Source organism: Silurus aristotelis (genome assembly GCF_946808225.1).
Source record: "Silurus aristotelis genome assembly, chromosome: 26".
NCBI lineage: Eukaryota > Metazoa > Chordata > Actinopteri > Siluriformes > Siluridae > Silurus > Silurus aristotelis.
Window position 1 is genome coordinate 12,052,071 of NC_139599.1, and position 15,478 is coordinate 12,067,548.

At 39.5% G+C, this 15,478-nt stretch overlaps 1 protein-coding gene across 2 annotated transcripts; it reads right to left on the bottom strand.

Annotated features, from left to right (window-relative positions):
- Positions 1–3,120: 3,120 nt before the first annotated feature.
- enc1 (ectodermal-neural cortex 1) lies at positions 3,121–12,552 on the bottom strand. Of its 2 annotated transcripts, XR_014531829.1 has the most exons (5): positions 12,285–12,552; positions 10,636–10,935; positions 6,323–10,524; positions 4,567–5,690; positions 4,453–4,484 (listed from the first exon to the last, which is right to left on the bottom strand). XR_014531829.1 is itself a non-coding variant. In XM_083531893.1 (4 exons), the coding sequence occupies exons 2-3, from the start codon at positions 10,927–10,929 to the stop codon at positions 9,043–9,045; spliced, it is 1,776 nt and encodes a 591-aa protein (XP_083388019.1). In that variant the 5' UTR covers positions 10,930–10,935; positions 12,285–12,551; the 3' UTR covers positions 3,121–3,308; positions 9,005–9,042. The 2 variants fall into 2 exon arrangements, 1 of the variants encoding a protein (XP_083388019.1); XM_083531893.1 differs by lacking the exons at positions 4,453–4,484; positions 4,567–5,690 and adding an exon at positions 3,121–3,308 and having other exon boundaries at positions 9,005–10,524; positions 12,285–12,551.
- Between the last annotated feature and the right edge of the window lie 2,926 nt (positions 12,553–15,478).

A 15,478-nucleotide genomic window follows, 5' to 3' on the forward strand; every position in this document is an offset into this window, starting at 1 on the left:
CGAAAATATGTAAGAAATGCTCTCCAGAATAAACAAGTGTTTTTAAAGTAAAAAAAAGAAAAGAAAGGATGACACACAGGGGATCAATAAGGTCAATACTTCTTTTACAATCAAGAGGAAAAAACTCTTATGCTTTATTTCACCATAAATTTCACATTGTGAAAAGAATCACTTGTACAAAATAACGTTAACCGCCATGGTTGTGACAGAGCAATGACAGAATAACATGACATACAGAAGAGAACGATTACAGCCAAAGGCAGACGATGATTGAGAGTTTTATGCCACGTGCAAGCCTGTGACTCGGCTCTTGATCTTTCAGTCAGGAAAAAAATAAAGAGGGTCAGTGGGAGAGAAAGATAGAGGGGGGGGGGAGAGGAAAAACAAAACACTTGACAGCTACCAGTTCAAATAGTGTGTGTTATTGGAGGGATGGAGGAGGGGGGGATTGTTGACCATTGCCTGGGAAACGCTACTTGAGACGAGGCATGAATGGGTTATCTGATTGGCTGGAGGTTTGTGTGTGCAGTGAACTGGGGAAAAAAACGAGGGCTTTCTGTTTGAGACACAAGAGCTTCAAAGGCAGCAAGCTAAAGCGGCACTTCATCGAGAAAGGGAGTAGGTGCAAAGGAAAAAGGTCTGGGAAGGAATGTGAAGCTTGACCTCTCTCTTTATTTTGCCTTATCGCTTGTTTCTAGCTCGCTATCCAATTCTATAGGAGTTTTTCTGCCCCCTTTATTTTGACAAAGATGATATATAAAGACAGCATTAGTTTGACAGAAAAACCATACAGAAATGCTTTTTTTCCCCACTAATAAGCTCTTTATGCTTGTGCTCACACTTTTGTTGGTTCCGTTATACTACGGTACCTTTCTTTTTTATATTTGCTCTACAGAGACAAGTTGCATGATACTAATGTACAAATAAAGCGTCTTGTTAACTTTGGAATATAGCATTATCATCTCCATTGCCATTAAAATATACAGTATACAGTTTAAAGAACTCTAAATGTAGCCAGTTTCAGACAAAAAAAAAAAACCTTCATAACACCATAAGGACTGGTAGCACAGGAAACCCTGAGGAAAGGCAAATGTACAGTCCAATTCCACACTTTTAACTTACAGATGTTGGTAATAAAATATATTAAACTGCAGGCTTAAGGACATTTCAATGTGTCTCCTACAATGCTTTGGATTTTAGAAAAAAGGAAGAGCAAACGTCTATGTAGAGGGTGTTAATAATAATTAACACCTGTCACCATGCTCAGGGACATCAGCGACAGTTCCAGCTGTTCTGAGAGCAGCAGCTGATGTCATGTTTCTTACTCCGTAGCACGTTGTATTCTTCGGTCATAGCAAATTAAGACTGACACCAAGTTAGAATGTGCTGTGGCAGTAAGCTAAGGCCTTGGCTTCAACCAAAATATAGTGGTTCATATTGCCTGTTGAAGTGTGGCCAGGTTTTTCAAAAATCATCAAATCGTATTGCGTCTTTAGTATATTGACCTTTTGGTATGGGTTTTGGTGTAGCTGTGTAATTCTAGAATAAATTATAACTTGTTTGAATTTAAATCGTATTGGTTTGACCCTACTGTCCTCGGGTTATCGTGGGTTCTTTTTTTTTTTTTTTTTTTTGCATCAGTTCACAGTATGCATTCTTAACCCCCACAATAACCCTTCCCCCATGGGTTCCCAAACCAACTGCTTCATTGTATCCTGGGTAATCTGATGCTACAACATCATTCCTCCCATTCTTATCCAGGGTGATGACCCAAGACCCCAAGTCTGCTATGCTTTTCTTTTCAGGTCAGTCAAACTAGAGATCCAGAATTCTCTGACCCTTCCAAATTCGGCCACGCTACTGCCTGACGTGGACGTGTGTGCAAAAAGAGCAGTTCTTATATAACACAAAGCAGTATGGGCCATGCGTAGCACAAAACACTCGCCGGAATTCTGTACAGCCAGATATGCTGAATATGTATGCAAGCATAATTTTTTTTAAAGCAATAAATATAAAACTAAATACACAAGTTCAAATTAATGAGGCAGAAAATCTCATAAATTAGGACTATGAATAGACAGTTTTCTTTACAGTTCAGGTTGGTGTTGCCATGGAGACATTACCTCTCCGGCAGACAGAACGACTCTCACCTTTCTCTTGCTAGCTTTCTGCCTTTCACATTTTATATCGAGGCCGTACTTGTGAGAACAGAGCCACCAGCAAAAAGTTAAGCAGCCTGATTTTAAACCAATATGTTCTCTTGTCTAGAATTCATTCTGAGGCGTTGACACAACGAAAGCGTCTCCGTTGAGAAGAAGAAAAAAAACTAAACAAAACAAAAAACCAACAGCTGCTTTCTGTAATGTTCAACATCCAGCAGAGTTCTCGGTGCACATGCTTATTATTTTTTGGAAGAAGAGTGAATAATATACATCGGTACAGTCAAGTGTATATTTCGCTCAGGAAAACGTGCTGGGACATGCTGATATTTTCCAAATGCAAACACATACACAAACACACATCTGGTGTGTGGCTGATTGCAGGATGCCTTCTCACAGAAAGTTTAACACCAGGTTAAGTTCCTGTTTGGCAGGAACTGACCAGAGGCAGACAACGGAGACAAGCAGGTTGTCTCTGCTTCATGTCATGCTGGGGAAAAAGAAAAAAAAAAAAGAAAAAAAAAAAGATTTGTGCCTATGTCTTGTCTCTGCAGTACAGTTCCGCACAAGAAATGCACTTTATGAAAACAATAGAGCACAGTGAAAGATAAGAAAACTATTAGAGTCTTCTTCATGTTTTAGTTTGGAACTCAGTAATCTGTGTATTGTAACTGTGCCTTCCTCCTGTTCAGTTCCACTGGGTTCTTGTTGTGAGATTCACAGTAGTAGTAGTTGAGCTTACACACTATTTTCATCCAGGAACAATATAGTGGTTACAACACCCATATGACAAAACAAGCTGGACTCTAATTGGCCTTTTCAGATTACCAGTAGGTTTGTTTGGTTGTCCAACTAAAAATGTCCCACGACTCCACCAAACAATATATATATATATATATATATATATATATATATATATATATATATATATATATATATATATATATATATATATATATATAAAAAAAATAAAAATAAAAAAAAATTTACGCCATTCAAAAAGAAAGCAAAACAAAATCTGAAAGCTTCGCTGCTGGATATCTTCAGTATTAACATTGTGCGCGTGATGGAGGAAGAAGTCTTTTGATGAATTTGTAGAGAAAGCAGGAAATCGTAACAGCTGAAATCCAGGACACTGGCGCAGGACTTCTGAAAAAGAAAACAGACAGCATGTAAGATTTCAAATCATTTCGTTCTGAAATTGCTTTGCCTATTAAGGCTTTAAAACCCACCGTCCTGACAGAACAAACCGTGTTTCTGCAAAATGGGCTCATAAACTATGAAAAACAGGCATTTTCCCAAAAGGCTTCAATTGCCGACACGTTGCAGGGAGAGAGGGGGAAAAAAATAACACGTCTCAGAGATAAAGTCCAGATGCTCTTTCTCCAAAGCCAGGCCATTTGTTCACCTACTGTTCCTGTCATCCTCAAAGAAACATTTGGAGAAGGACAGGTCATGTGCTAGCACCTGTTTGAACAATAACCTTAAACCAATCTCTTTGTGAGTTTGATAACCTCTGAAAAATAAAAGCCTTAAATGAAGCGCTACTTTCTGTAAGAACAGTCTTGGAAAGTAACAAAATCATTACACTACTTAAGTGATGAACGTCTAACATTTATAGCATTTCTGACCTTTTAATAGCACTAAGACAACAAACACCAAAAGACGAGTTAAACAGAATTTGAATTAGGCTACATCAGGCTAGCATCTGTGGAAGCTAACATTTCAGTGATAAATAAATCTAACAAGTCAATACTGTATGAAGTGCTGAGGAAAATATCTGTATTCTGTACCTGATGGCTAACTATGAAGCTAGAAATATATATAAATTAGCATGACCTATCTAGCAAACAACAGAGCATGCTAATGAAAGTCCCTCAGCTAGTGTGACCTGTACATAGGTGTTCAGTTCAGCATAGCACCACCATTCTTTTTTTTACTTAAGTAAATTATTGTTGCATCGACAGCACTTTTAATCATTGTCTGTGCGTTTTCAGTTTTTCCCCCCCAGACACTTTGAAAGAGGAACATATAGATTTTAAACAGGATGTAATCAGCTTTTGAGTCTACATTTTCAGAACAATAGCATTATAAAAACAATCTATCAGCCTCACACTAAATTACAGTCAGTGATTATGTTCTTTTATTAAACTGAATGGTTGGCTGGTTTTTTTTGTTTGTTTGTTTTTATTTACTATTATTGAATTGTGACTAAAACATTTAAAGTCCAACAATTGACCAAACTTCCTGTCTTGTTGAATGAAAGACAGCTTAACATAGTAGTATTATATCCTTTTTTTCCTATCCAATATGAAGAACATTTTGCTTTTTAAAAAAAATCAGATGTTAGACCAACTTCTGCTAAGTGTTATGGAGCCTGTGGAACTGTAAATTGTTTGAATGACACATGAAATGTTTTCTGTTTCCTGTTGCAACACATGGCGTTATATCATCACTAAAGCCGTTACAGGTATTAACTTTGAGACCACATTTCACTGTCCAAAATCAAAACATTAAGCATTTATATGCTTTACAAATCACCGCAAATACTGTGGTTAGTACACTAGCATAAAATCAGGTTTGTTAGTGTTTGTTTAGATACTTGCATTATTTTGCTGCCAACTTAAGCTACTTCAATCATGTTGATGTTTCCTCAAGGCTCCTGGTGCAGCAATTTTCTGGTGCTCTAACCGATATAAAACAATTTCTGCAAAGAAAAGTCTGTCTTATTGTAAGATAAAATCCATCCACCTATTGTCAATCAATCCATACACCCACTTATTATCCAACTAAGGTATGGACCTTTCCCAGGGATTGTCCTGGAAACAAAGCATTCTCTCAGGCTCAAGTACTGTTTAAAGACAGCATGTAGTGATTTTCATCAGTGGAACAGAGCTGGGACTAAGGATGGCCTTTCTTCTCCTCCAACCTCAGGTACATGACTCATATATGCCTTGCTTGCTCTTTGTTTACACAATCATTTGCAAATTCAAAAATATGCAATTCGCGGTCCGATTTCTCAGGTAGTTTTTATTTTAAATGCCCCAAAGTACTTAACATAACCCGCAAATTCTGTAAACTGTGCAAAAATGCACATCAGCATTTTTGTAGATTAACATTCTTAACATGTACAGGTATGCCATTTATTAGCTGAGTGAGCTAGACTAGCTACTAAGATGTTTTACAACATACTCTCATGTTTAACAATATGAAAGCTCTGTATTAAACTTAAACACACTTCAGTTAGTTGCAACTGCCTGTTGTGTAAAATTCTGGAACAGCTTATAGGTAACACTATAGATAGTGTAAGAACCCTCTTTGCTAGTTAGCAAAATACATAGCTTACAGACCTGTACAAACTGACAAACTGGCTAGCTAACCAATCAACACCATTTGGTAAATGTATGAATTGTTGTTAATCGATATGGTGTTACATGTAGTACAGCCTATACGGTTAGTTAATTTGGTCAGTTAGAAACGTGATCGTGTTCTCTATCCACCATTTGTGCCCATATTGTCACCCTCTTCTCTCTCTCTCTCTCGGTCAGGTTAAACATGCTCCTGAGGGTCCAGTGACCACTGTTCCTGCCCCTCTCCCCTCCGTGGATCTTTCCACTTCGTCCAGGCCTGCCTCTGGATAGTGTTCTCTTTGACTGGAGGCCACTCTGTGCAGCTGGGGAAGGTTTGTCATCAACGCCTTGGGTGGTTCCATGAAATTCCGGAGTAAGAATGGGAGCTTTGAGGATGGATTGGACTGTAGTTGAAGTCAACAGTCTCCTACACTGACTCAGGAATACAGTTCGCTTTTGATCATCATCACTGTACCCCGCAACATTGTATACCTGCCACAAATGGACATTTGGTGTAACCCAGCTGAGGATGGGTTCCCTCTTGAGTCTGGTTCCTCTCAAGGTTTCTTCCTTATGCCATCTCGGGGAGTTTTTCCTTGCCACAGTCGCCACCGGCTTGCTCATCAGGGACAAACTTACTCATAAAGAACATATTAATTTTTAAATCACAGCATTATCTGTGTGAAGCTGCTTTGAGACAATGTTCATTGTTAAAAGCGCTATACAAATAAAAATGAATTGAATATTATATATTCTGGTAGGATGTGAACTGATAAGAAAAAGCAACTGACTGATTCCTGAACTAAGCCTCACAGCATGTGGTCTCTTGCCCAAATGCGAAGAGAACTGGGCAGTTCTGCTGACTGGCTATAGCATAAGATGTTGTGAAGATTTATAATAATGACTGTGCTTCTGTGTGGGTGTGTGAAATTAACCAGGATGCACTGTTCTTTTTTCAGCAGCAACAGAAGAGGGAGTATGACTGTAGCTATCTTTCTCCGAGAACTAACGGGGGGGGGGAAACTGTCGGAAATGCACAGGAGAAAGGCAAAGGAGAAGCTTTGTTTACTCTTCCTTTTCTAGTCCTCCCCCTCTCGAGTCATCCTCTTTTCCTCCGTGCTTCTCTCCTCCCACTCTTTTGGCCAGTGGTGAACCATTTCATTGTTGAGAAGTTGGGAGGTGGTGCAGCTGCTAAGAACACTTCATGGTAATTGAAATGCATAGGAATGTCCCAAAGAAGCAACGAAAAAGGACCTCCACTTTGAAATGAACTGCCCTGTCGAGGTGGGCGGCATTCCAGTTACAGATACACACTAACACAATGGGTCACCGAGTAATGATGAATTGAATGCTTAACATTGGGGGGTCGAGAATGAAATAATAAACACACTTGGAGGTCTCACGACTCTCCTGCTTTTTTTTTTTTTAGTTGACTCACTCCTACTCCCTTTTACCTGTTATCTAGCTGGTATGAGTGTGTAGGGGTGTAAATAAAAGTTTTGTTTCGTCTACTGTAATGCAACTCCCTATTCTTTAAACCAGGAGAAACAAAAATACAATTGCAAAGCTAATACAAACTGAAAAGGTTCCATTATGTTGCTATGGTTTAATTGCCTGGATAATGAATGTATTCTGCTGCTATCTGATTTCAATCAAATAAAAACCTAGTTGACTGAGATACTGATGAGTTTTAGTTACAGCCCATATGCTCTTATACAATAACTTCCTTCCTCAGACATTGTGGAAGTAAAACTCATTGAGAATGTTTGGTCTTGTCTAGCTTGTTCCCTTGTGCCCTTTTTTCTTCCTCTTTTATTCATCCTGCAGAAGATTAAGAAGTCGTCATAAATTAGATGTAACCCTAGACTCTAGACCAACACTACCTCCCCAAACTGCTTTCTTTACTACAGATGTTCTTTACTTCCCTTTTGCCTCATTGCCTTTGTTTAATAAGCAATAGCCATTCACTCATACCGCTTTAGTTCTCTCAAGGCATTTGCTTTCTCTAAACCAGATTAGCCACTATGTCTCCTATTAGCATGTTACATATTACCATTTTAACAAGCGAACTCGGCGTAATTATCTCTCGTCTTTACACTCTTTTCTTTCTAATTCTCACCAATGCATCTCTCCGCGCTCCACCATCAAAAAAAAATTTGTCCCTCAGGGACAATAAAAGTCTTCTATTCTGTTTTAATTACACTTGGTGCTACACCCCATGCATTAATTCATCAGGACATCACTGGGGACAACTCCGAAACACACACACATCTTATTAAATCTAAACCAAATAAATTGTTTCCTAGATAGAATTATGACATGTTTAGAAAGGAGAAAAAGCTCTTGAGATTCTTAAGCTCAAAAAATAAAAATAAAAATACATACAATATATGGACAAAGATATTAGGAGAACTTTTCCAGCTATATTCCCCAAGCTGTTACCACAAAATAAAAAATTTATTTAATTTTTTCCTAGGAGAGCCAAAACTGCTTAGACATGACAATGACCCTGTGCACAATGTAAGCTCCATGAGAATAGGCTTAAGAAGAAGTGAAAGACTTTGAGTAGCCTGCTATAGTGCTCTGACCTCAACCCTACTGAACACATTTGGGATGAATTGGAACACTGACTGACCTTCAGGCTTCCTCACCCTACATCAGTACCTGACTTTACTAACACCCTTGTGGCTGAATAAGCACAAATCTCCACAAGTACACACCAAAATCAAATGGAACATCTTCCCACAAAAGTAGAGGTTATTAAGAAAAATGGCTACTAAATGTGGAATAGGAGGTTCAAAAATCACAAATAAATCTCATGGTAAGATGCCACAATAATTTGTCCATAGTATGTTGGAAGACTGCCTCCTTTTTTCCACAGTCAAAAAACGGAAGCATTCAAGCAAATAACTTCAACTATATAGCATTGTTGTGTGTTTTCATAAATCATATATGTGTACTCCCAACATCTAACTGACCCGTGGACACTAACCACAGTGTGTAGTATCCTCTAAAGAAGGAACCACAGTAAATTATAGCTATACCAGAAATGTAGCTCTGCTATCATCTCTTTAAAAGGAAAGATGCATCTACTGTATACTTGGAAGTCACCTTGAAAAGCAATGTCTGTCGGCTCTTTTTTATAAAAATCCATTTTCATACCAAAAGTGAAAAACCTTCAAATAACCACATGAAATCAGAGAAGAAAAAAAGTTGTAGATACTGAAGGACAGATTTGCAAATGTATTGTGACAGGTGGCTGATATCAAAAGCAAGAGGCCCCTTTGAGGAATCTAATTACACTGTCAATACTAAATTGGCTCTGATTTAATAAGCATATTTGTTTCTATACATAGACGAGGGCATGTATAAAATTTCCTAGCAAATAATCTTCATTATTCGAGTACGAATTTGTTGCAATTAGAAATACATTTCCAAGAGCTATAAAAAACTTTAGAGATGAACCTCCAATGACTTTTACATAAGCAAACCTACCTTTAAAGATGAAGGAAGGTCAAGGGGACATGCAGCTTTCAGGCTGGGAGGTGTTTCCAGGTGCTAACAAAGGCAGTGGGGATCAAAGAATAGGGTACAGTGGTTATACTGTTCCAGGCATCCAGTGCGGGATCATAGCAGTCTAGCGTTTTGCAGCGCTGCGTTCCAAAATAGCCACCAACTACGTACAGTTTGTTTCCCGAGGCCACTGCTTGGCAGCTCATTCGCTTAGCTGTAACATCACCTACTTTAGTCCACTGGTAGGTCTCGCTGCTGAATTTGTAGGCCGAGCAAGCTGAGAACTCAGTGTCACCACCCATGACAAAGATCTGGTTCCCCAAAACAGCAGCTGCTGTGTAACGCCATGGCTGTGGGCAGGATGCTGGGACAGTCCAGTGGTTTTCCCCTGGGTCGTAACACTGGACCTTAGGTAGCTTATCATGGGTTACACTTGTTCCTCCAAAAGCAAATAACTTAAGCTTTACACTGACTACTGCGGCATTGCTGACACCCTCACGTAGTGGTGCAACCATGCTCCACTTGTTGGCAACTGGGTCAAACTGCTCCACCTGCTTTAAAGAGACAGATGGTGAGGCTGGAAGACAACCAGTTGCAGCCGTATGACCCCCAACGACATACAGACAGTGGCGCAGTTCAGCTGAACCATGCCCAAATCTAGCTATTAGCATGGGAGCTGCTTTTGACCACTCTTCAAGCAGGGTATCATACACCCAGACATCCTTGGACACACCATTCTCTGAGCCACGACCACCGGTTACATAGACTTTGCAACCAATAGCACAAGCACTGAACTCTTTCCGTGGACTGGGAATATCTGCCTTTGGGATTATTTCTTTGGCCTTCTGATCCACTAAATACAGCTTGTCACACATAAAAGTAGGACCACCTAGCAAGAAAAGAGCATGGCTAGTCTTACGGGGCCTGGCACAAGGACTGTTGACCACACCATCATTCTGCAGTATACGTAGCTTGCAGCGGATTGCTTCATCCACCAGCTCTTTGCTCTTTGGTTGCGAGTTGATAAGCTCCTCAGTGGAGACGTTCTCCATGAGGAAGATGGCTGGCAAAAGGGCTAGTCGAACAGTTCGCAACAGCTCTGGTAGGTGGCAATGTCGCCGTTCTAAGTCATAGTTCACCCAATTAAGTGCAGATTCATAGACCAACCGCTCATCCTCAGTCTCCAGCTCTTCATGTGAGAGCAACTGGGCTATCATGTCCTTGGGCAGTTGAAGGAACTCCTCTGTCTTGCAGATAGCTGGAAAATTACTGAGACACATGCTCCAGGAAAGCTGGGACAGCTGGGTGCAGTGGTGGGCATCAGACAGAAGCAGCATGCCGAGGCAGTTGGAAGGGTGAAGGTTCTTCTCTAGGAACTCTGCGCAGGCATCACGAATGTCCTGGAACTCTAACATGTCACCTGCCTCCAGCAAAGACTCAGCATTTTCTTCATTGATGACTACTCGGGATGAGTAAGCGTAATCCAAAAGCAGTTCTAACACCTGGTTCACACAGATCAACACGAACATTAGACTCAACAAGGAAAAAAGATGTCTAATGGCTATAATGAAAATAGCAGTAATATCTGAACAGTTGAAATTTATTTGCAGTACCTCTGGATGTATGGAGTCTCTGAAGTCAACCTCTTTGGCCTGGCTCTCTCTTAACCCGCCGCTGAACATCGCCTCAAAGTACCGACTGCAGGCAGCCAGCACAGCGCGATGGCATGGGAAGGAGCGGTTGCCAGCGTGTAGCAAAACATCTGTGAAAAGCCTCTGCTGCCGCAAGACGTTTAGGTGCATCAATACGCTGTCTGCATACGAGGACTTGTGGAAAAGGTAGATGTTCATTGAGCCAGTGCTGGCTCGAGATTTGCGGTTCTCATGGACACAGACAGACATTTTCATTGAATCCTATAAGACAGTAACAACAGCTGCAGTTAAAACACATGACATCTTAACACAGAAAAAAGTTCTTTAACAAATGCGGGAAATGGGAATTGTCAAATGGATGCACAGAGGTCATTGTAAAAAAAAAAAAAAAAATGAAACAAAGGCAATTAATCCAGCAAGCTTGGTGGGAATGACTCTAGGTTTGTAGATTAGGCTACCAAAATAATTTGTCACATATGGTTACATTAAATTATAGACATCAGAAAAATCAGATTAGGAAAAAAATTATGTCATTCTGCAAGCACACACACAAAAAACATTGGATAACACAGATTCTGTCTCTGATGTCTAGGCCCCTGGAATGTGAGCCAGTTTAATCATTGCCAGGTGTTCAAAGGCAGAAATAAAGGGAAAAAAACGGGAAAAGAGGAGGACAGTATTTTTTGAAAGTAAACACTCCAATGCATAGTATATGGGGGAAGAGGCATTTGGTACAAAGTCAACATTAAGTGTGTCAGTGTCACCAGCTGCCATCTGCTTGTGCATATAATGCGTGTTCAAATTCAATCTGTCATCATTTCTATGTAACCGATATGGATCCCTAGGTCCTTGCCGGCTGTCATCGTCCCTCCGGGGTTGATGTAATTGTGTTTCTGTCAGTGCTATACACAGCATAATGTAGTTCTTAACCGCTTTACTTCGGTGCCATACAGTTGAAGTTTCTCCATGCCACCTGATGCTGTCTGATAACGCTTTTAAATGGGGTTAAAGCTGCAAAGGAGCATGCTGTTGACTCAAGTGATACTGCAGCAAAATTCCAGGGGCACACAGTATAGCAAAATGAATAAAATAAAAAATAAATAAAAATCTTACAATGCAATAGTATAGTTTCATGCATAGAACTGAATTTAAATATAAATAGTGAATAATAAATGAAACTAATTTATTTTATTATACATGATAACTACAGGATATTTATATTGTTATATACTTATTCAATATTTTTTCCTATTCATATACAGTCATCAGGATTAAATGTGTGCGCGCACATATTGCAAATATTAAAATATAAGTCATCCGAGATTAATTAGAGGAGTGTATGCGTATTCATGTCAGATGTGCCTATAATTATTAAGCGTTACACATAATTTGTCGCAATGTATCGTCTATAAGAAGTTTGCAAACTGTTGATACAATTCTTTCTTTTCTGCTCTTGTTTGTTTTCACCGTGCTCGCGAGCCGAATTAGTGTCCATTAAAATGCACGTGCATAAATAAATAAATCAGTCCCGCAGTAACTAGAGCCTAATGGGAGTGAGTGAAATTTAACTGCGACTAAACACACGCAAACACAAAAACGCAAATATTTACCTCTTTGTGACAAAGCAGGAGTTCAATTCTGTCCGTTGTAGTGCGCGTGCATGCCAAACCCGCACAGAGCCACGGCGCGTCCGCTGTTTAATCCCCGCGCGCCGGTGTTCCGTCCAGCGCGTGCAACACACAATGATCAGGTATTTTATAAAAATAAAAAATTTTTAAGAAAAGGTCAAGAAATCTAGGTGCGTTCCGGTCTTACACCGAGCTCGCGCAACACTTCCTGCTGTCTTCCAGGCGCGTGGAAGTGTGTCTTGTCCGTGGCAGAGGAGGTGTGTTTTAATAGAAACAGAAAGGCGGGGCGCGTGCTGGGAGAGGGAGCAAGAGAGAGAGAGAGAGAGAGAGAAACCGAGTTGACATGCAATAGGTTTCGTGATGCTCGGAGCTGTTTAGAGATAGAGTGCTTCAATGCACAATCCATAATTTGTATTTGATCTCACATTCAACAAAACCACACTGTTAAAGAAAATTTATTTATTTATTTTTATTAAAACTGAATCCATAACATATTCCCATCCAAAACATTATTTCTTGCTAGTACACAAATGCAACAAAGTTTAATTGTTGAAAAGTGAAGAGAAGTAATAAGGAAGAAGAATTGAGACTTTTCCACAAGTGGATGCATGCTAAGTGTGTTTAAAAATCTCATCAAAATAACACAATAATATCACAATAACAGCAGCAGTTCATAGGTACTATTGAGACTAAGTCAAAGGATTTTTAAGAGAAAGGCATTAAAATCTTAAGCATATGAAAAATGTTTCATAAACAATCTTCTTGTACTTATCTATAATCACACATATACTGTATGTGTCAGTATTTTGTCATCATATTTATCTTTAGTATTTTTTTTTTTATCAGAAATCCAGCTTATCTGCATTTGCTCTTAGATTCTAAATCAGGTTGCACAACACTCATTTGGTTCCTTTTTTCATCTCACAAATTAGGAAACTGTGAAAAAGGACCCACACGCACTGAAGAGGCGTTAGGCCACCAAGTCAAATGCAACCTCTGGGGCATCATTTTCTTCACATTCAGCTTGTATTGATTGAAATTGATTGGCAGCCAGCATTTCTAGCATCATTTTGCATGTTCTGATATTAATTAATGACTGATCATTTACTAATTATTGATGCATGTTCAAATTCAAAGACGCGAAGTCTAGTGTAGTTCAGCTGTGTATTGTTTGCATAACTATGTGCTTATAATTGATGTCATCAAATAAGGACTAGTGATGATATACATGATATCTTAAGCACAAAAAACACACAACTAATATACTCAGGGCAAACTGTTGGAATAAAACATTGGCCCTTTGCAGATGAAACTTCACTCATCTCATTTAAGGTGTAACAGCGCCCCTTGCTGGATAACGTTTTAAAAGTATAAAAGTGTTGTTTCTAAATATATGCATTCATATCTAACCTTTAGTCTGTGTGACTCACTAAAAGTAAAAGTACGCGTGGCTTTTAACGTTACTTTAATGTTTTTGTATGGATGTTTGTTTTAATTTGCATATATTTTTCTATTTTATTTAATTAGTTTAGTGGCATTCAGTACCAACTGTCTGTAAGGTGAACTTAAGTTTTTCTGATCATTTTTTACAGTTTACAAGAGAAGATTACGGTGGCCGAGAAGTGCAAAACACATTAACAAATCCGAAAACAAAACAACAAATGCAAAAACAAAACAACAAATCCGAAAACAAATTAACGAATGCAAAAACAAATGAACAAATTCAAAAACAAATGAACAAATTCAAAAAGAAATTAACAAATCTGAAAACACAAGGACAATTAAGACAAACCGGAAAAGGTAGGTATAGTTTGTGAATGGAAACTTACCAATCATTGGACGATGATTGGACCCACTAGTGTCGATAGATCACCTGACACCTGAGCAACAAAGGAAAGTTCAGGAAATGTTAAAAGAAGAATGTGAAACATTTGCAAAGGATGAGGATGATGTGGGGTGCATCCCATCACTGCAACTGAAAAAATGGGGTAAAGCTTACAGCTAAAAAGTGCGGGCGTTTTAAGGCTGAGGTAAAGTTCATGGGAAAAATAGTGTTGAAAGTGGGTTACACGATGGACTCCAAAGAGATTGGAGATTGGTGCGGTACTGTATCAAAGGCAGCAAGGGAAACTGGTAGCCATTGGCTCTGGGTCACGAACATTAACGGCTCCAGAAAAGAATTTTCATTTACACTCTGGAAAACTGGAATTCCTGGCACTGAAATGGGCCATTTGTGAGCGATTCCGTGAATACCTATATGCCACCTCCTTTGTGGTCTATACAGACAATAACTTATTGACATATGTTTTGTCTATGGCCAAGCTCAATGCCACCACTCACCGATGGATAGCAGAGTTGGTTGACTACAATTTTAACATCAAATATAGACCAGGTTGCATACACAGAGATGCTGATGTGCTGTCAAGAATGCCTCTGGATATGGAGAGTTATATGCAGGCCTGTTCACAGGAGGCCAGTCAAAGAGTTGTAGCTGCTGTCACAGATGGACCTCTTGTGAAGTCAGAGGAAGAGGGGCCCTGGATGTGCCCTATCGCCCTAGCGACAGTTTGTTCTTTAGTAGAGCAGGAACAAGGGGAAAAACAGATGGCTAAAGTGACAACTGAGGAACTGAAAGATGTCCAAGAAAAAGATCCAGTGCTAAAAAGGGTACGAGAGTATGTGATGGCAGACCACTGGCCAAAGTTAGTGAGACAAGACCGTGGCAATGAGGTGATTGTACTATACAGACAGAGAAGCAAGTTATACCTGGATGAGGAAGGAATACTATGTCGGCAATCAGCAGGGCGAACTCAGATAGTGCTGCCCAGCAAATACCTCCAGTTTGTGCTTAAGGAGCTTCATGTGGAAATGGGACACCAAGGGGTGACGCGCACACTTAGTCTCATTCGAGAAAGATTTTATTGGCCCCACATGCGGGGTAATGTGGAACAAAGTGTGTAGCTGTTTGAAATGGAAACATTGAAACAAGATGACGAGAGCACCATTGGTAAATATATAATAACCACTTACCCTTTTGAACTGTTGTCTGTAGATTTTCTGCATTTAGAGGGCTGTAAGGGTGGCTACAAATACATCCTTGTGTTAATGGACCACTTCACACGCTATGCTCCTGCAAAAATAAGCCTGCAAAAACTGCAGCAGAAAAGATCTTTTTG

Coding starts and splice junctions, on each gene's coding strand:
- enc1 (XM_083531893.1), bottom strand. CDS start 10,929: ATGAAAATGTCTGTCTGTGTCCATGAGAACCGCAAATCTCGAGCCAGC. Junction 10,525..10,635: donor GAGACTCCATACATCCAGAG/GTACTGCAAATA, acceptor TGTGTGAACCAG/GTGTTAGAACTGCTTTTGGA.